The following is a 19,828-nucleotide window of genomic DNA, read 5'->3' as shown; positions in this document are numbered from 1 at the left end:
CAGTGTAGTCTGAAATGGATGCAGTACCTGACATACTGACTCTACCAGCTGAACAGCCTCTTCAATTATCCAGCATCCTGTAAAAGCGGAGCTCTTCCACAGAGTTTCTGCATCCAGCCTGGAGTCCCAGGAGTTATATGACTGTCGGAATGCCTAGCTAGCCTGTGCCACTGCTTTGCAGGGAGCTGAATAAATCCATTAGGAGATGACAGGGCTGCACCCTGGAAAGTGTTGACATGGCTGCAAGGATGGAAGTGATGAGGGGGACATATAGGCAGCGACAGAGAGCTCAGCAGCTGACAAAGTGAAGACGAGAGAGCTGGATGGATACAGAGGATGGCTAATGTCAGAATTGTTTTGAGAGATGGGGACATGTATGTGCATTGCACTGCTATTGAAAGTTTGTCTTTAGAGGAACTTTATGTATTTAGTTATTGCAAAAAATGTATTTGTGTTTTTAATTATACAGGAGATCCTAAGCACTTTAGCAACCCATGAGGCAGCTGCAAATCACAGTGATAAAGTCAGTTCATAGATGTGCCTAGCCTCTAATCGACGTTTACTTCACTATGGTGCTTTGTGGGACCTGTATTGTGAAAAATAACCATTGGCTGTATGAGAGGATTGCATTTGTCTCAGAGATGACCATAGAGGGTGTGTGAAGAAACATGTTTACTATAATAGGTAATTCCAGAACTGGAACTGAGGGGGAAAAAAGGAAAGGGCTTTAAAGAAATAATAGTGCAGTGAACAAGTTATTAATATGTGTATGTATGTATTGATGCAATCAATATATAAAATGAGAGGCTCTCTCTAGCCCTGGAACAGGGAGTCCCACCTGATGTGAATACCCAGGACTGCCAAGTGGTGAGGGTCTCCTGTGTTCTTTAGAGGGTGGTTCTTTGGGGGGTACTTCTTGAGCATTAAGCACACCTGGGTCCTCTCCCATGGATGAGTGTGGGACTATCTGCTTAGCCATGGGGCATGAAAGCAGAGGCTGAAGGAAAGTTTTGTGATAAGCAAAAGAATTATTACAGGAGAACATCGCAAGCGGCTGCTTTCAAACACATGGCCAAAAAAAAACCCCATTATTTTGCACTTTGGACTTCAAAAGCCAAGTTACTCTTCTGTGTCCTCTGTTCAGCATGCTACAATACTTTGTTACATATTTGCTCTACTTTACTGATATGAATTTTCCAAAACAGTGAGTATTTGCCCAATAATCCCATTTGTGCTGTGCGCTAAAAATAACGACAAGCCTCAGGAAAAACTGCAGCGAATAAATGCTCCCTTCTCTTCTTCTCCCTGTTGCTCCTTCTGTACAGAGATGAGAAGAACCAGTCAATCATCGTAAGTGGAGAGTCGGGGGCAGGGAAGACGGTCTCTGCAAAATATGCTATGCGCTACTTTGCCACAGTTGGGGGATCAGCTAATGACACTAACGTGGAGGAGAAGGTGCTGGCCTCCAGCCCTATCATGGAGGTGAGAAAATGTTTATTGGGTTTAATTAGTGTGTTCATATGAAGCGTTGATAGTTTTTACAGAAGGGCAGTGGCAATGGGTGGGTGCCTTATCCTCACTCAGGGACTGATCTGTGTGCTACAAAGCTCTGGCTATCAGCGTGTCATCCTCTTCCGCAAGGACTTGACCGTGACGGGATAATTACATGTGCAAACTGGATGCAGTGTTTGTTTTCTTGTGGGCTTAAGGACTGAGGTCAGAGTTTCCATAGCCTGCTGTCCTGTGTGATTATGTGCTGTAATAGATGAATTTTGTAGTATTAGTAATGTATTCAGTTGGGCATAATGTGTGCTATGAAAACTAGCCTTCAGTATGCAAAAAAACTAAAATAGTGTCACCTCTCCTCTCCTTTACCTGTACAAGAGCACAGACACACAGAGAACCACCTTGTCAAAAAGACTAGGCAATAATGTCCCTGTATATGCCTGAAAAGATAAGACCAGGACAGGTGCATTGTGGGAAATCACTTGTCCTTTAGGAAATCAGTCTGAGTACCAACTCGAATGGCAGCATCAGAGTCAGTTAGTGGAATTGTTCCAGCCAAGTGAACCTAGAAGATACAGTGGACTGTTCTGTATGCAGAGGAAGTCACATCTCAATTGCCACAGTATAGCAGAGTGTAGAATGACCAGACTGAGAATGAACATTGGGATCACTAAGGGTGAAATTCATTCTCCAGATATAGACAGTAATTACTTAGGGCAAGAACAAAAACTTAAACATCTCCATACATACCCTAATATATGACATGTAATTCCTCACTATCTCACGCTCACCTTTATCTGAACTTGATTTCTAACGGACACAGCCTAGGAAAAGCACAATGCAGAACAAAGAGGAGGTGTGTTTGCTTGCATTTTTCATTTGATCACTTTAATTGATGATTGGTTCATCAAACCTTCCCAGCTCGACACCTCCCCTTTCTGCTCCCCTCACTCCCTCTTTCTCCACTCAGGCCATTGGGAATGCCAAGACCACCCGCAATGACAATAGCAGTCGCTTTGGGAAGTACATTCAGATCGGGTTTGACCGGCGATACCACATTATTGGGGCTAATATGAGGACATACCTGCTGGAAAAGTCCAGAGTTGTCTTTCAGGTGAGTATTGTCGGCGTCTATATATGCATACAGCTCTTATCCAGACTTATTGATGGAGATGGCACCTAAGAATAAGGCTGTTGATACTGTAGGGTTGGAGGTATACTAAATGTTTAAGAAACTGACCTGTTGCCATGATAGTATTCATTGCATGTAATCTTTTTTTGTAGCATTGTTAAATTCTCACTTACGTCACATTTTCAATGATGGGGTTAGTTTTAATAGTGTTGAGCATTGTAATTGAAGCTTGCTTGTAAAATAGATGATATATAATCACTGCACACTGCACAAACAGAACGTTTGTCTGTTCTTCAAGGCAATTAGTTTAACCCTAACATTGCGAGTCCATCCATGGTTAAGGAAAGCTGAAAGTGTGGGGTGATGCAGGTTACTGCAGGTGTTTGTTTAAAACATGGCACATCAGAATAACATTCCTGAAGGCATTCCTGATGTCCTTTACTGCTCGTCAAGGATACTGCAGTGTCAGTATGCTTGTCTGTTTTTGTGGTGTAGGCTGAGGATGAGAGGAACTACCACATCTTCTACCAGCTGTGTGCCTCCGCCAGCCTCCCAGAGTTCAAAGACATGGCTCTGAGTGAGTGTCCCAGCAGTGAGATGTTTCACTTGTTCTTCATCTGTCACTCTGTTGCTGCTGAGTCTGTCAAATTGCCCACTGTAATTCTTCCTGTTTTTTCTTTACTCTTAGCCTGTCCAATTGTAATTCACTTCCTGATCAATTCTTGTGAGTGCTGGCAAAGACCACCTAAACTTCTGCCGTTTGAAAGATATTAAATGGGCACCGGTGTCATGATTACTATCCAAATGAGTTCTACTGAGGAAAAAGCATATTTCTGTTCATTAATTTCTTATTGAAAACCTATTTCTTGTTTATGGATAGGTGCTTGAATTGTTGATGAGAAATTTAATGATTCAAACTTTGCTTGCCTTCAGGATTTATGACATCAGCTTACTTATTCTATTTATTACTCTAGATTTTCTTGGCAGGTCAATAAACAGCCAAACAGCAGCATATGCCTCAAGTATTTTTTATGTCCTGCATGAAATAACTGAATGTCAATGCTTTGTATTCTATAAAAATGATATACCAAAGAAAATATTGGCCCTGCTCACTTCCTTTTGTTGCTATATTTTATGAGGATAATATTGGTGTTTTATGATTAATTTAATAGGATTTAGAGATCTTACAGGTTTTCCTCTATAGTAACAACATGGTGACACACATGATTAAATATTTCATGTGTTGCAGTAAATCTTCAGTTCACTTCTGGCCTATGAAAATCTGCAGGTTTCTCCTCCTCACTGATATCCTCCTCCAACTTTGTTTGACCTTCTCTTGAGCAAATGACTGCACACTCCTCTCACTGCCTCTGGAACAATAGAACTTATGAAATTCTTTATTACATAATTTATTCGCAAGAGGTCCCTCAAAGCAAGGCAGAATCAATACTGGAGATTCCCATACAGGTCCTAGCTATTGTACCACATGCAGGCAAGCACCTCTGAAATTTTAATAAATTGAGCTGCTGAGAGTATTCCGCAGTGCCATGGTGTGTCTGCCTCCTCAGGCTAATTGGATTAGCACGGGTGGCGTCAGTCAAGCTTTTTATTGCCGGTCCATTAAGCTACATGTTGTTAAGCTTGTCATTTTTTATTATATTGCATGTTTAATGTGTAATTACATGTGTGTGTTCTGATTCTTTCTCTTGTACACCCTCCTCTTGTTACATTTTGGCCTTTGCTCTTGTCACCCTCCCCAGCCAGTGCAGAGGACTTCACCTATACATCTTTGGGTGAGAATATCTTCATCGTCGGGGTGAACGATGCTGAGGACTTTGAGAAGACAAGGCAGGCCTTCACTCTGCTAGGTAAGGCCCTGAATCCTGTGCGGTTTACTGAGCCAATGGGATGGCACAAGGGAATGGCAGTTAGATTCTAGGTATTGGCTAAGAGCATTGGCCAGAGTGCTAGGGGACTGAAACCCTTGGTGGGACTGCCTGCCTGGAGACAGCTGCTATGGTGAGGTCAAAGTTCCTGGTGTCTGCTTTGCTTGCACTGTGTGGGCTCCCAGGCACTCACCTGCAGCCACATTTCATGCATGCATAACTGTGTGTGATTTTTCCATTTTGGTATAAATTCATATGAATTCACTCACAGCTCTCCTCTGTCAATCAGATACCCTTCTCAACTCCAAAAATGTAGGCTTATTGGATGGTGAAATGATCAAATCAGATCTTTTGCCGGTGGATTTTGTGCACATATATTATTCACAGAAATGGTTTGAGGTTGCTGAAACATTTGTGTTTGTACAGACCCAAGGAGCCAAATTCCTGATCGGTGCATGGGAGATACACAGTGCGATTTTTCTTTTTTTTCTTTTTTTTTTTTTTTAAAGCAGTGTGCCTGTTTGATGAAATAATATTTTTCAGTGAGAAAACCACAAGGAGCAATCGATAGAGCTACAGCACTTTATTTGAAAAAAATCCACACAGTTACTTGCTGCTGCTGCTGCTGCTGTTGTGGATTTCTGATGAAGACAGCATTCATTGTTGCCAATTAGCCACACAGTAGCATTTCTGTATACTATATATACAACTATATATTCTGTATATATGCAATAATAATATTTGTTTTTTTAAATTCAAAAACAGCTCTGTTTCTGTGTGCATCATCTATCCTCTGGATGAGTCCAAATTTAAATTTAAACAATTTAATGGTTTTGATGTGCATTGCTAATATGTGAAAAAACCCATTGAGAGCCCTGGGCATGAATCTCACTGAGAAATCTGATAAACAGATTTGCTAATCTGTTTGAGATGGTCCTGGATAATTTTGTCACAGCGGAGCCTCATACACCCACATGATGACTGATTGATTTTGTAGTGAGTCATTGAAAAAAGAATTCTTTCCAGCATCAAGTGATTTTTGTTGTCAAGCAGTAACTAGAGGCGTCAAAGCCTTGGATTGACGTTTATTGTATTCACTCTTTTATGCTTAGCAACAGAGCCTACTAGAACTCACCTCCACTGTGTGCATTAGCTTGTGTTTTTTGAAGCTGGGGTATGGGTTATCAAGTAGGGGTTCTGCACTCTGGGCTTCTATACAGTTCATGTCCAATGTGTTTCCCACACAGATTTACATTGTTGCATTAACTTTGTCCAGAGATTATTTAGCTGGGGAAAGGAATACTCAGCTAGGCAACCGTAGCTGTCATTTTGTTCTTCCTTAAGATCTCAGCTGGAGGCGACTTATTGTAAATTCACATGGGCACACTTAAATTTCAAGGATTAATAAAGCTATAAAAGGTACAAAAAAGCCAATTACAAACATGTAACTCCAATTTACGATTGCTTTGAAGAAACACATAATCAGTGGTTGACAACGAAATTTGACAATAAGAAATACCGTTAAGTAAGTTGAGTATAAAATTAGGCACAATATTGTAGGACTACACTAACAGTGTTTAACTGTGTTCATTTGCTTTACTCCTCAATGATACTTTGCTTGTTTTATACACTGTCTGACTCTGAGAGTCTGTATATTTTCATTGGCATCATGTGTTATAGCATGAGTATGGCAGCACACTCTGGTACATGTTATGCATTCATTGCTGAACAGGTGTAAAGGACAACCACCAGTTCAGCATCTACAAAATCATCGCCTCCATCCTGCACTTGGGGAATGTTGAGATTCGCTCTGAGAGGGATGGAGAGTCCTGTCACATCTCTGTGAGTGACCCTGTGACCCCTGTGTCATACTCTTTCTTGAGCTGATATTGACTTTTCATAAATCTTAATTTATTTGTTACATTTGTGGAGGATTTTTTTTTTCCTCTTGAAAACTACCCCTTCTCAGTAATGACTAATACCCACAATCACATTGTGATCTGTCATAATTTAGGTCATGTATTTTGATCTCAATGGAACATGCGGGCTTTACAGCTGAAACTTCGCTGCTCCACTTTGATACCTCCAGTTTTCTGTCTGTCTAGTCCTGCCTGCCTTTGCCATGTCTTCACACTCTAATGGGGGTGGCAGTGTAGCATAGTGGTAAGGAGCAGGTCTTGTACCCGAGAGGTTGTTTGCTTGATTCCAGGCTGGGGCACTTCTGTGGTACCCTTCGGCAAGGTACTTAACCCAGAACTGCCTCAGTAAATATCCAGCTGTATAAATGGGTATCTTGTGGAAAAAAGTAACCTATATAAGTTGCTCTGGAAAAGAGCATCTGTTAAATGTCAATAATGTAGTGTAATGCCCCTCTCTGACACCTCTGTCTGTTACTCTGTCTGTCTCCCCTTGCCTTCCCATGACATGTCTTCACACTCCAATGGTCTTCTCCTGCCCCCTGCAGCGGGACGACCCTCACCTACACCACTTCTGCCGGCTGCTCGGCGTGGAGCTGGAGCAGATGGAGCACTGGTTGTGCCACAGGAAGCTGGTCACCTCAGCTGAGACCTACGTGAAGAGCATGTCCCGCTCACAGGCGTCCAATGCCCGCGATGCCCTGGCCAAGCACATCTACGCCCACTTGTTCGACTGGATCGTGGAGCACATCAACAAGGCCCTGCACACCTCCACCAAACAGCACTCCTTCATTGGCGTTCTCGACATTTATGGGTAAAAATGCTCTTAGGATCTTTAAATTTGTTAGAAACATATGCAGTGTTTCAAGCAAGGTGATTTTCAGTTTCATTTCAGCCTATTTTTATAGCACCTTTCATGTGAAACAGTAGCACAAAGCATTTTACAGGCTTAATGAATATAAAGGAAACGAGAGTGAAGACAGTTTATCAGGTAAAATTAATAAGAATTACATAAAACAGAAAAAACAGGGCAATTTTGGGAGTAGCGTTCTTTAGATTTATCTGGGTTACACTATAAAAGGGTCTGTCAATAACACCCTATTTTCCAAACGAATACAGTGAGCACCAGAAGCTCTTTTTCCAGATGAGCAGCAATACCTGCTGACTGGCTCATAAATGAAGTCATGACCGAAAAGTATCAAACTTAAAACTGTGCTATTGTGTGAGCGACCTGCTCCTTTCCCTCCTCCTCTTACTCAGATAAGCTACAGCTTGTGAAATGAGTTTTTACTGAAGTGTAGCCACAGTGGTCTTCCATAGCTTGTAAAATGTGGATAAAAACTAGCATAAACCTGAGTCTGTACGGGGCCATGTGTATGTGTCTCTCTGTATGTTTATATATGTTCTTCGTGTCTAGGCCTCTTCTCATTGCAATATGGAATAAAGCCCCTTTGACTCAGAGAAAGTGGCCTTTGTATCTACACTGCCTTATTTGACCACATGCTTAAGTGGATCCCTGCAGCACTGATAAACACTGGAGCAGTGAAAGCAAGGAACTTCTCACAAACATTGAAGCCTTAGCTGAAGAGAAGCCTTGTTCTGTTTCTTGCGCCTTATAACACATGGACCTCAGAGGAAGATGCACCTCATGTGTCATTAATCATGTATCCATCTTGTCTTTGTTCCTCAACAGGTTCGAAACTTTCGAGCTCAACAGCTTTGAACAGTTCTGCATCAACTACGCCAACGAGAAGCTTCAGCAGCAGTTCAACTCGGTCAGTTTGAGTCAGGATGACTTTATGTGCTTTTTTTTTCCCCTCTTTTTTGGAATCTCCAACTGTAAACCTGGCGCATCTCACCATGGCAACCCTCACCTGGATTGGGACGCACCCACGGACTTGATTATTTGAGGAGACTGCTCTGTGAAAGTGCCAATTATGCCTGATACATCACCAAGAAGATGGGGTCTTCAAAGTACTATGCTACATGTATGTAAGGTGCTTTTGAGAGAGATGGGGAGTTTGTTTCAAGGCTGGTCCCTTGTGTCTTTACAGCATGTGTTCAAGCTGGAGCAGGAGGAGTATATGAAAGAGCAGATCCCCTGGACTCTCATTGATTTCTATGACAACCAACCTTGCATCGACCTCATCGAGGCCAGACTGGGAATCTTGGACCTGCTGGATGAAGAGTGCAAGGTGGGGGTCCTGAAGTAGCTGGGGTGGTGGGGGGTAACAGAAACAGCTTTTGGGGTGATGCAGTTGTGTGAAAAGGGAGTGATGGTGAATTTGCATCGTCTAGATTATTATGAAGGGGGAAGAGTTATGGAGATGAGGGTTTGCTGGGTTAATGGGGAAAAATAGAGTAGAGGGAAGTAAGACAGGATGATGCAGGGCAGAGGACAGCGGGAGTGTAGCATTTATTTATTTTTAATGTTTGACATGAACTACTCTGAGTAGAGATGCTAATGTGATAGAGGGATACATTGTTTACATTGTAAAGCATGTTGGGATTGTTGGATTATATCTGCTGTCTCCATCAGGATCAGTGCTGAGCGTTCTTTCTGTCTGCCTATGATGCCCAACAGGTCCCTTGTAATAATGAGATTATTTATTCATTGCATACCTCCCACCTACTCCCAGAGTCTTTTGAAGTTATAGATGATAATTTGGAACAACATGAAAAGAACAAGCCAGTCCTTCCCTTCACAGGTAACCCAGATAAAGTTTTAAAACTTTCAAACAGTCCATGTCCTCATGTTGCTGTTTTCTGTTCCTACCCTGCTGTAGGTGCCAAAAGGAACAGATCAGAACTGGGCCCAGAAGCTTTATGATCACCATTCAAACAGCCAGCACTTCCAGAAACCCAGGATGTCCAACACATCGTTCATAGTGATCCACTTTGCTGACAAGGTATGTAAAAGATTTGGACCATCAGTCCATGTCCACTTTTTTCAGTACATAAGTAGTCAGTTCGGGGGAGAGGAATCCCGTTTAGAGGTATCAGTAATATTTCTCCCTCCGAAAACTATGTATAATGTATATTAAAGCCATTAAATATGGACTCTGTGCTTGAAGAGGAAAACCAGCTTCATCCGTGCTTTGAATTAATGACATCTGTCATGACACTTAAATTCTTAAAATGGTTTGAGATCTGTGTAATGAAGGCTGAGCAGTTTGGCTCTTTAAGTCATCAATTAATAAATCACGCACCCTTCTCATATATGCACATCACAGGAATTCAGTATTGCCCCGCTGTCATTTCAACTCAGTAAAAATTAAATGAACTGTTCTGAAAACAAAATAACTGATCAATGCTGAATATCTGTAGTACTTTTATGTAACCTACCCACCTCACGTCCTGCAGCAGGGATCTGAGCTGTTTATCTCAGGGAAGAGAAACGCACGATTTGACAAAAAAGGAGACTTTGACCTAAGCCACTAAATTTGAAAACATATTGCAGAAAAGCCCAAGCCCAAGTGAACGCACGCAAAGATAAGTGTTTCTAAAGATAAATGTTTTCCATAAACATTCTCCATGCTGTTTTGTAATAGTTTGCTCGGTTTTTGACCAGGTTGTGGAGCTATAAATATGAACACTCACAATTCAGTGTGGAAGGGCAGTGTGAAATATTGTGTGCCCCACCAGGGTACACATGTAATATTGACTTCCCCACGAGACTGTTCAGTTATTTGATGAGGTGATCGGGGGCCCAGGCAGCACAACCTATGCTAACAGTACTTTATGAAAATTAGTAGGGTTGTCCCCAGAGGCAGGGTGATTTCTCAGTCTGTTTATGCCTAAAGCTTCTCAAGAGAAAAATCTTGGGTTAGTCTCATGGGGTTTTCCTCAATCTGGCCTGTGGATTTCACTGAGTCATACACAGACTCCCTGGAGGAGTTTCGTGATTTGAGTGAATGTTGTCAGCCGGCACCTGCACTTGACCTCATTACAGCGTACATTTTAATTGAAATGCGGGTCACACTTACATTTAGTTCATTTATAGACCTCTCTGAGGAGGACTGCTTGTATGAATTAAGTAAATCGATGAACTATTCGATTTTTTTTTTCTTTACACAGAATTTTACAAAAGCATATCTCTAAAAAAAGATGACATTTGAAGTAGGTTTTCTCTGTGTAAGAGAAGGCAGAGGAATGTAAGAAAAGTGATGCAGAAGACAGCCTCAGGGTGAGACTGCTCCTGTTCTTTTTCTCCTGTTGTCTGATTGCGTTCAGGAAGGAGGAAATATATTCACTGTCCTCTTTTCAATCTGCTACAAATGTGTAGGCCAGAAAAAATGTTGTGCTGGAATCTGGCTTCTTCCCCCTTTTCTCAATGGCTGTGACCAAAACACACTGACCCATTAACGACAGTTGTTGATGGACACAATGGGGAATAAGAGCTGCCTCTGGTTGAAAGGCATTACTTGGTTACTTGTCTTTGTTTAATCTGTCATATAATCTGGGTTTCTTGACCCTTCTAGGTTTTGAATATCCAAAGTTGCTGGAGTGTCTTTCCTGATGTGTGTCTGTGTGTGTGTCTGTGTGTGTGTGTGTGTGTCTGTGTGTGTGTGGGTTTTGGATTAGTACCATAATCTGTATTACCTTATGTGATCACCTAACCTGTGCCTTCCTTGCAGGTGGAGTATCAGTGCGATGGCTTCCTGGAGAAGAACAGAGACACTGTTTACGAGGAGCAGATTAACATCCTAAAGGCCAGTAAGGTAAGAAGGTGACAGAAAGGGCAGAAGAGAGGAGTGAGTCGTGCATGACTACCTGAGGTGGCTGTCCATGAGCCGTCAAAAGCCACATGACTTATTCTTTCAATATTTAGCAAACGCAGTATGAACAAATAGTACGTGGGAACTGTATGTACAAGGAGAGACAGGTGTATGCTTTTACGGAGGATTCTCTTTTGGAAGAATGTTTATTTTTCTACCCCCTGTTTATGGAATGTGGTCGCCTTTTCAGAGAAGCAACTGCCCAATTTCATCAAAGGCACAATAACAGAACCAAAATCTGAAAAGAATACCTGCATGCTGCTGTTATGCTCGAAAGTGATTTATTTGATTTTGACAATTTTGACAATGTTTTGAAAATTTTACACTGAAGGGTGAGGTCAAAACATTTTCACTGCTCATGGGTAAAATCAAATAAATTGCTTCGGAGTGTAATAGCAGCGTGCAGGTATTTGGTAATTTTGTGTTATTCTTTGTTTTCAAGCACCTGCATAAATAAAGGGATGTGCATATGCCCATGAAACTACAATAACAAAACCAACCATCACAGCTAGAGTATACATTCCTTGTCATAATTGTAGAAGCTCTCTGAGCAGGTCCCTACCCTAACAAAGAGCTCAATTCCCATTTCTTTTATCGGGCATTAAGATACCAGGTTGCTACCACCAACCTGCCAGATGTGACCCACCTACTTGGCAGGGCCAGAGGTTACTGGAAAGAGAGAGGGAAAGGGATGGAAAGGTAAAAAAGGAGTGCATTGTGGAGTAGAAACTTTGGTAGATGCTGATTAGCAGAGACAAGGAGAACATAATGAGTAAATGTCAGTGTGGAGATTTTTGTCAGCATCATCTTTCATTTAGACAGGGTTTTAGTTTGGGATCGGGGAATGAGGGATTTGCTATAGAGAAGAACTAACCACCAAAAAGGCCAGAAGCAAGCTAGTAATGTACACCATCATACTGTCCTAGAGTTCCCTTGTGCCTACACTTTCCTCTTGCAGGTAGGCAAAGTGATTGAAAACTCACATAAGCTTTTGTTCCATTGGTGTGGCCTTTTTTACTCTGTTAAATGATTGAATATATGGGCCTTGACTGGGGAGAACCCAGCTGACTCAGGGGGACTCCAGGAGCAGGATTGGCACGTACTGATTTGTGCCATTGATCAACAGTCGAAATAATTAAAAAAGATATCCTGCAGCCCATTACCTGTCTTCGTTCTCCCTTAATGTATAAACATCTTTCCAGCTTCTTGTCGATGAAGTTTTCTTAAATCTACAGACTTGTACAGCGAGCAAACAGAAGAGTAGCATAATTGCATAGATGTGAACTCAACACTGTAATGATGAATGCCCTTGTTATCTACAAATGGATGTTTTTTTTTTTTTATTGAAAGACAATCAAAGATTGAAAGGGCTGCTAAGTTGTGTCAGCGTAATTTATCTTGACTTTATATGATAAATATCAATGTATCTGTATTTGTAAAGCCCTCAAGTGTCTCCCCTGCCTTGCATCAGTCTGTGAGATTTAGTCTGTATTACTCTATATGCATTTGCTGATCATCAATGAAATAGATTAGACAGCAAGTTACACCAGCGTCTCCAGGGGTAGGTGTGAAGAAGTCAGCCATTAATTAGCTATAGCTTCTGAAGCTCTGTGTTTACCCAGGGTGACACGGGGCTGGTTAATGTAGCTCTGAGGAGCTGTACATGAGGGGCAGATACTCTCATAAAACATATGCATACGCACACATGCAGGGAGCACCCATTTTTGCTGATACAAAAATGGAATCTACTCAAAATTCAGCATTATATGGAGGTTCAGGACAATGGAATTGGTTTCTGCAGCAAAGATTCAGCTTATAGTCACTCCATAGTATCCTTCAACTCATTTGGTGATACAGCTGCATATTTATTGGGGCAAGTCAGGTTCAATACCATGCTCAGAGTAGAGCAATGCCACACTTGCAAATTGAACTGGGAATGTTGATGTTATAAGGCATGTTCCATACTATGATATAACAGTGCTTCACAGTCTATCCATGATTCTGCATAGCTGTAGATAGTGATTTTTTTCAGTTTATTTCTCCTTTATAAGAGTTAGTATTTGCACTAGAAAAGTATTCCAGTAGTTGGCTATGTGTAAATGTAGCACAGGATTGCAGCCATTTTCTTCAACATTTCTGCATGATGACAGACTTGTCACATTGAGATGAGACTGAGGTGTAATTTGCCATTCTAAAGGGGTTGCAAAATGGGGAAAAAAACATTAAAAATATTCAAGAAAGTTATGAGAATTTTGGAAAGAGACAAACAGTCCCTCATTTCCATGTTCCCAGCCTTTTCTAAATCTCCTGTTGTGGAGAGCTCCCAACACTGTTAATAATGCAGTAGCCTCTGAAACCCTGTAAATTAGGAGAGTGAATACTGAAGGGGCTATTTTTCATATTTCATGTTTAGGAAATTTTGAAATCTCACTCAGCTCAGAATAAATATACCCCCCCCCCCCCCACCCTCCATGATCATCCTTGAAAATATAAGAGGAAATAAAATTGAATCGCTTCAAAAAGCAAAGAGAGGAACAAGAGCACTTCTATTCTGTACTTCCTTCCCTCACCACACCCTGTATGTCTGCCTTATCCGTGAGAGCTGTCAGGAGTGGGGGGCTAATAGACCATCTGTATGGATGGGCCCTCTCTACCATATTCTCAGAGCTGTCCAACCGTACTTATCTATGACAGGGGAATTATAATGTCATCAGTATTCTTTACAAGATGCCCCAAAACTTGGCTCACCCTTTGAACAGTTACCTGATGCAGTGTAAATTAATGTCTCCCCCTTGAGTAGCTGCACTAAATGCCTAGGAAATGACAAAGCACCCTATAGGGAAGCGTCAGCTTAAATGTAATATGTTGTTCCTTATCTTTACTATAGTGGTATCAAATCTGAAAAGATCTTCATTTCTCTTAACAGCTGTTAACTCAAGCTCGATTGAAATGCCTGGTGTTTGTGCACCTCACCTGTACTCTTGCATTATACAAATTTTGGTATATGTGTCAAAGAAAAAACAGCTTTGTTCTAGACTTATGTTGCTTTTCCATCTGTATACCTACTAAACTGTTATGTATGGAACAACATATTAAATTTCAGTTTTTTGGGGGAAATGTCTGTAATGAGCTGAACACTGCAGTTTGTATGAAAAACTATCGTATAGTTTTTATCGTATTGGCCTCTTTTTGTAGGCAGACTCCAGTTATAGTGTATGGCCAGTCATATAAATCCTCCGGTCAAAGTCAATGTGGAATGCAGTCCATAAATCCTTCATAACGACAGCAATACTTTATCATTTCTTGTGGTGTTTGATATTCAGTATGTTCGAATCAGGGTAGAGGGTTCACATTTTGGATGTTTCCCTAATATTTATTTCTAAGTTCCTGCTGTATGACAAGCCATTATAGCTGTTTTGCAGACCAGATGCTGTTTTAATCATTTATCAATTACATTTAACATATTGCTACCATAAAAAGCAAGATTTCATCTGGCTGTACCCTGCTTGGGTTCCTCTACAAGAATATGCTTTCCTCTGACCTCTGCATCACAATTTTGGCGTGTTAATGCTCCTCGTTTGATGTTTTTCTCTGCCTTAGTTCCAGCTGGTTGCAGATCTCTTCCAGGAGGGGAAAGAGGCCCCTGTCCCCACGACCACCAGCAAGGGCTCCAGGATCAATGTGCGACCTGCCAAGCCTACCCCCAAAGCCCCCAACCGTGAGCACAGGAAGACCGTGGGCCACCAGGTGAGGTTTGGGTCCAGTGGTATTGGTGAAGATTTTACTGTTGGGTTGAAAGTGCTCTTTCACTTGGTCAGGCCATGGCATAATTGGCAAACAATATTCCAGAATTAATGATAAACAAAAGACAGCAACGATTGTTTGCATTCATAAACAGGTTGCAGTCTCAGGGATAAAAGATTTATCATAACTTTGATGGGTTTTCTTCTCAACTGTTTCTTAATTCAGCACCCAGAATTGTTCTCTGCATAATACAAACTCAGGGAAAGTGGTGTGGACATACAAGATATCATACATCCTTGCAAAGACCATTTCAGTGATTGCTGTTGTGTACCTTCAACCAAACATTTTCCATGGATTTTAATTATGAAGTTCACAAATATGAAATGGTGTTATCTTCTACTTGTGCATTTGGTGATGGTAAGCCAAAGTTCCTTTTCAGAGAACTTTCTTTAAAAAGGTACTTGTAAAAAGTAAATTAAAATATAAAAAGCATTTATGTACATTTTCATTAAAATGATACATGCAGGAACATAACAAACCAGGGATTTTCTCATATTTTGTTTAAAAAAATACAAGCTATAAGAAAAGAATACCTCTTGCATGCCGGTCTCTAGTCCATCATAACAGGCATATAGGGCCCTTATGAGCATGCATGCCTATTTGTTTGTCTGTCTGTTAATTGGCATGTCTGGCTGTCTAGTTCCGCAGCTCCCTGCAGCTGCTGATGGAGACTCTGAATGCTACCACCCCTCACTATGTGCGCTGCATCAAACCCAATGACGAAAAAGAAGCCTTCTCGTGAGTGCTTCTGTGTTTGTGTGTGCGTGTTTGTCTGTCCTCGTATGTCTCATTTGGTGTAGTTTAACTTCCACTTAAACTTCCTCTTTGATAAACGAATAAATGCAGTCAATCGATTTGTTATTTCAGAAGCAGTTAACTTCTAGAGAAAGATGAGAGGTGTCAGGTTTGAAGGGAAGTATAGCTGTACCAGAGCGTAAAAGTTAGTAACAGATTTGACCTATGCACCTTAGTTATGTTTCTTTGGAAACTCAGTATGATGGGAAACAAAGAAACCAATGTTTTAATGTGGTCTCACAAATAAGATCACACAAATCTGACTTCAGTCTAAGAGTGAGTGTTCTTTTGCATCAAGTTCAAGTTAAAAACATTTTGCAAATGTAGAAACCTATAAACTAAACTGGCTTATGCAACACACTGTGGTGGGCAGGCAATCCACTGGTTCTCATAAACCAATTAGGAGATGATAGTTGTGTGCAAATGATGGTAAAGATGTGAAGAAGTCTTTAAATGGTGTGGGTGCTCTTGCTGCAGAGTTGGAGTTTCATGTGGTGAAGTACTGTTTGTTTCTCTCACTCTCTCTCACACACACACACACACACACACACACACACACTCATGTGCTCTGACCCACATTTAGAATTCCTTTAACTCGCGCAGTCACATTCTTGTTCAGTTCCTCATCTCACATGAGCCTCTCAGCAACCAAGACGGCATTGTTTATCTGAAAACAGTAACTCCAAGACATTTAAACGAGCACAATCTAAACATCAACATGTGTTGTTCAAATAAAAAGAAATGTCTGATTTATTGCGTTTTTGTGTCACTGCAGTCAAAGAAATCAAGCTGTCTTGTCCCATTCATTGTAATCACTGAGCAAGAGATCAAATAAATGCGTCAAATGTGGAAAAGGAATATCAAAATCTATATTTATATATCTGTATATTTTCCTGCTGAAACTGTAGAAGCTGTTTTGTTTGCATCTTTATTCTCATACATTCTTTTCAACAAGAGCCCCTTCATCAGAGGTAAATTGAATAATGTCCCTCTGTCACATGTTGGGAAGTTTGTTAGTGAACACACAGGAGACTGTAAGTGGAGCACAGACAGTCAGCTTCCCTGTAGACAGCAGATCTTACATGTATTTCTCTATAACTCTGAGAAAATGTGTTCAGCCTTGAAGAGCAAGATCAGGTAGGCGGCTGAGATACGTTTTGTGCTACGTGTGCTTCTGTAGGTCCCTCTCTTCACCTCATGTCAGTTCGGGACTTCAGTTCAAACAGATGTCTTAGTATTTAATAACACCCCTTTTTGGAAAATTTGTTGCTGTTTTTGCAGGTTGATTGGTTACATGTGATTTTTTTTTTTCCTTTTTGCTTTATATATTTGTCTGTACATTTTGCTCTTGGCACAGAATTTGATACAGTACTTGGCTTAATAAGCTGTTGGTGAGGTCTTTTCAGTTATGTCCATTCTCATAGGTTTTACTCATACTAACATAATTAACCTGAACTGACACTCGCTGAATATTTTCACTAAATGTTGACAAATAGGAGGTACAGCAATGTACTGTAACTTAAAATTAACTTAGGATAGGTACATGTCTGTTTGTGTTTGTGTGTGTGTGAGCACACGTGCACGCCCGCGTGCGAGTATCACTGTGTGTGTGCACGCGCTTGTGTGTGTGTGTGCATGCATATGTGTGCCCAAGTGTGCATGTACCTTTTTTATCAGTTGTTTTTCCCTCTGTAAGTGTGTGTGTGTGTGTGTGTGTGTGTGTGTGTATCTTTGTATCTTTAAACCAGTCTCACAGTATACTAGTCGCTCCTAGATGTTTTACTTTGGTGGTTCTACTGTGCTGCAGGTTTGATTCCAGGAGGGCTGTACAACAACTACGCGCATGTGGAGTACTAGAGACAATCCGCATCAGTGCGGCTGGATACCCATCCAGGTGAGTTCACCTGTTATTTATGTGTGTATCTTTTTTTTTTTTTTTTGTTTTTTTTTTATATTGGCCTGTGGCCCAGACCTCACCTGACTGAGTCCACTCTGACCATTCTGACCTTTTACCCTTGTCACTCAGTACTGCTCGAAACAGCCTAGTATGAAGTGGAGCTAAAGCTGGCTGGCCTGGTGTGGCACAGTTGCTTTTCGATTGCATTACATGACGTCATACAGAATGCTGACATCTGCACAGATAGTTGGGGCTGCCTGGTCTCAGTGTAGGCTTAAGTCTAATTTGAGTTGTTTGTTGTTATCAGCAATAGCAGCATGTTCCCTTCTCCCTTATGTGTTGTCTCAGTTTTTATTCACACATCACCTGAAACCAGAACTAAGCAAGCAAGCTTGGCTTCAGTTCTGCTGGCACTCATCTTACTAAACCTACATGTGGCACTGATCAAACTGAATTCATCTGTGACACTAACAAGAGCTAAGCTAACTGTAGCATGATTTCCGTGAGTTAATGGCATCCATTTTAAAGTCTTCAGATACTCATTGTGGATAATTAAATCAAGTCAAGTAAACCTACTGATGTTCTCTTAGCACAGATGAGCACCATGTTTACACTGACCATTCTAAATCCACAAAAAATCTCTTCGTCTGTGTTTATTTTTCTCTCATTAAGATAGCTTCCTGGCTTAAGCAGAGGAAAATTTAATTGCAACTCTCCTTACATGTTTCACCACAGGCAAAAAGAAGAGTAAATTACCAGCAAGTTTTCAGAAGACAAGAATCATATTTTAAAAGTTAACTAAAAGCTTGAAAAGGGCAGCGTGCACACTTGCACTGCTGCTCTATGAATAACCTTGCTTAGACATGCATTTTATTAAAGAGCAGTTTTCCCCTTGGTCTTAAGATCATTATGAAAGCCTATTTTCTCTTCAGTGTCTTTTTCTTCATTATAATGACTCAGATCCAATCTGGACCTACTGAACTAAAGCAGTGGAGAAACCAGCTAGAGAGAGAGAGAGAGAGAGAGAGAGAGAGAGAGAGAGAGAGAGAGAGAGAGAGAGAGAGAGAGAGAGAGAGAGAGAGAGAGAGAGAGAGAGAGAGAGAGAGAGAGAGAGAGAGAGAGAGAGAGAGAGAGAGAGAGTGAGAGAGTGAGAGTGAGAGTGAGAGTGAGAGTGAGAGAGAGAGTGAGAGTGAGAGTGAGAGTGAGAGTGAGAGTGAGAGTGAGAGTGAGAGTGAGAGTGAGAGTGAGAGTGAGAGTGAGAGTGAGAGTGAGAGTGAGAGTGAGAGTGAGAGTGTATGGAAAGTAAGGAAAATGTCCTTGAATATAATAGTGATAATTTAAGTCTGCTCTTTACCTCTTTTTTTCCTCCCTACCTGCGCTAACATGTGTATGTGATTATGTTCATTTTTTTTGGTAAGATTTTTCTAGAATTACTGCCCTCTAAACAGTCCTAGTTTTGTATTTATAGCTTTGATGGCACAGTTCATAACAAATAGGTTTTTTGGTGTTGGTGGTGTGTAGGCATGCAGATGCAGTGTAAAGTCTGACTGTGTGAGTTTGTTTTCTTGGCCTCAGGTGGACATACCCAGACTTCTTCAGCAGATACCGCGTCCTGATGAAGAAGAAGGACATGGCCAATGCTGACAAGAAGGTTGTCTGTAGAAACCTGCTAGAGACTTTGATCAAGGTGAGCATAATCTCCTCTTAGTTCCATACTCACACCTTAACTTCAGCCCATGCCTAATATTGCAGTTCAAAAGCAAAAAGGATGATGAAAATGAAAGCAGGGTGCTGGGGTGCTGTGCAGGTTTAAAAATCACAGATTTATGTGTATGTGTTGTCAGGATACCTGATAAATTATAGCCTTTAAATATTTAAATCTGTGGAATAAAAAGCCTGGCATCAGTAGCCTGGGATATGAGTGCTATATTGCATGATGTAACAGTCTGTTACAACAAGTCAATATGTATACAGTTTATACTGTCTCCCCCACCAATTCCAGGCCTGAAGTCAAAAATATGATTCGTCTGGAATACTCCTTATGGAATTCTGTGTATTGTTTTTTATGTTTCAGAGCTTCCTCCATCTCCTGTCTGCCGCTAGCATCTCATAAT

General features: G+C 41.1%; 1 protein-coding gene across 3 annotated transcripts in view; it reads left to right on the top strand.

Moving 5' to 3' along the window:
* Positions 1-19,828, top strand: part of myo5b (myosin VB) — an 89,245-nt gene that overhangs the window by 45,680 nt on the left and 23,737 nt on the right. For all 3 annotated transcript variants that reach the window (XM_036528397.1, XM_036528398.1, XM_036528395.1), the window contains exons 5-18: positions 1,326-1,482; positions 2,477-2,620; positions 3,134-3,215; positions 4,399-4,506; positions 6,257-6,366; positions 6,989-7,254; positions 8,134-8,215; positions 8,495-8,635; positions 9,227-9,349; positions 11,078-11,161; positions 14,819-14,965; positions 15,663-15,760; positions 17,625-17,711; positions 19,290-19,401. In XM_036528397.1, coding sequence (XP_036384290.1) covers positions 1,326-1,482; positions 2,477-2,620; positions 3,134-3,215; positions 4,399-4,506; positions 6,257-6,366; positions 6,989-7,254; positions 8,134-8,215; positions 8,495-8,635; positions 9,227-9,349; positions 11,078-11,161; positions 14,819-14,965; positions 15,663-15,760; positions 17,625-17,711; positions 19,290-19,401 — 1,741 coding nt within the window. The remainder of the gene's footprint in view (positions 1-1,325; positions 1,483-2,476; positions 2,621-3,133; positions 3,216-4,398; positions 4,507-6,256; positions 6,367-6,988; positions 7,255-8,133; positions 8,216-8,494; positions 8,636-9,226; positions 9,350-11,077; positions 11,162-14,818; positions 14,966-15,662; positions 15,761-17,624; positions 17,712-19,289; positions 19,402-19,828) is intronic.

Source organism: Megalops cyprinoides, chromosome 5 (genome assembly GCF_013368585.1).
Source record: "Megalops cyprinoides isolate fMegCyp1 chromosome 5, fMegCyp1.pri, whole genome shotgun sequence".
NCBI classification, from domain to species: Eukaryota; Metazoa; Chordata; class Actinopteri; order Elopiformes; family Megalopidae; genus Megalops; species Megalops cyprinoides.
This window is presented reverse-complemented; position numbering and strand designations above follow the sequence as displayed.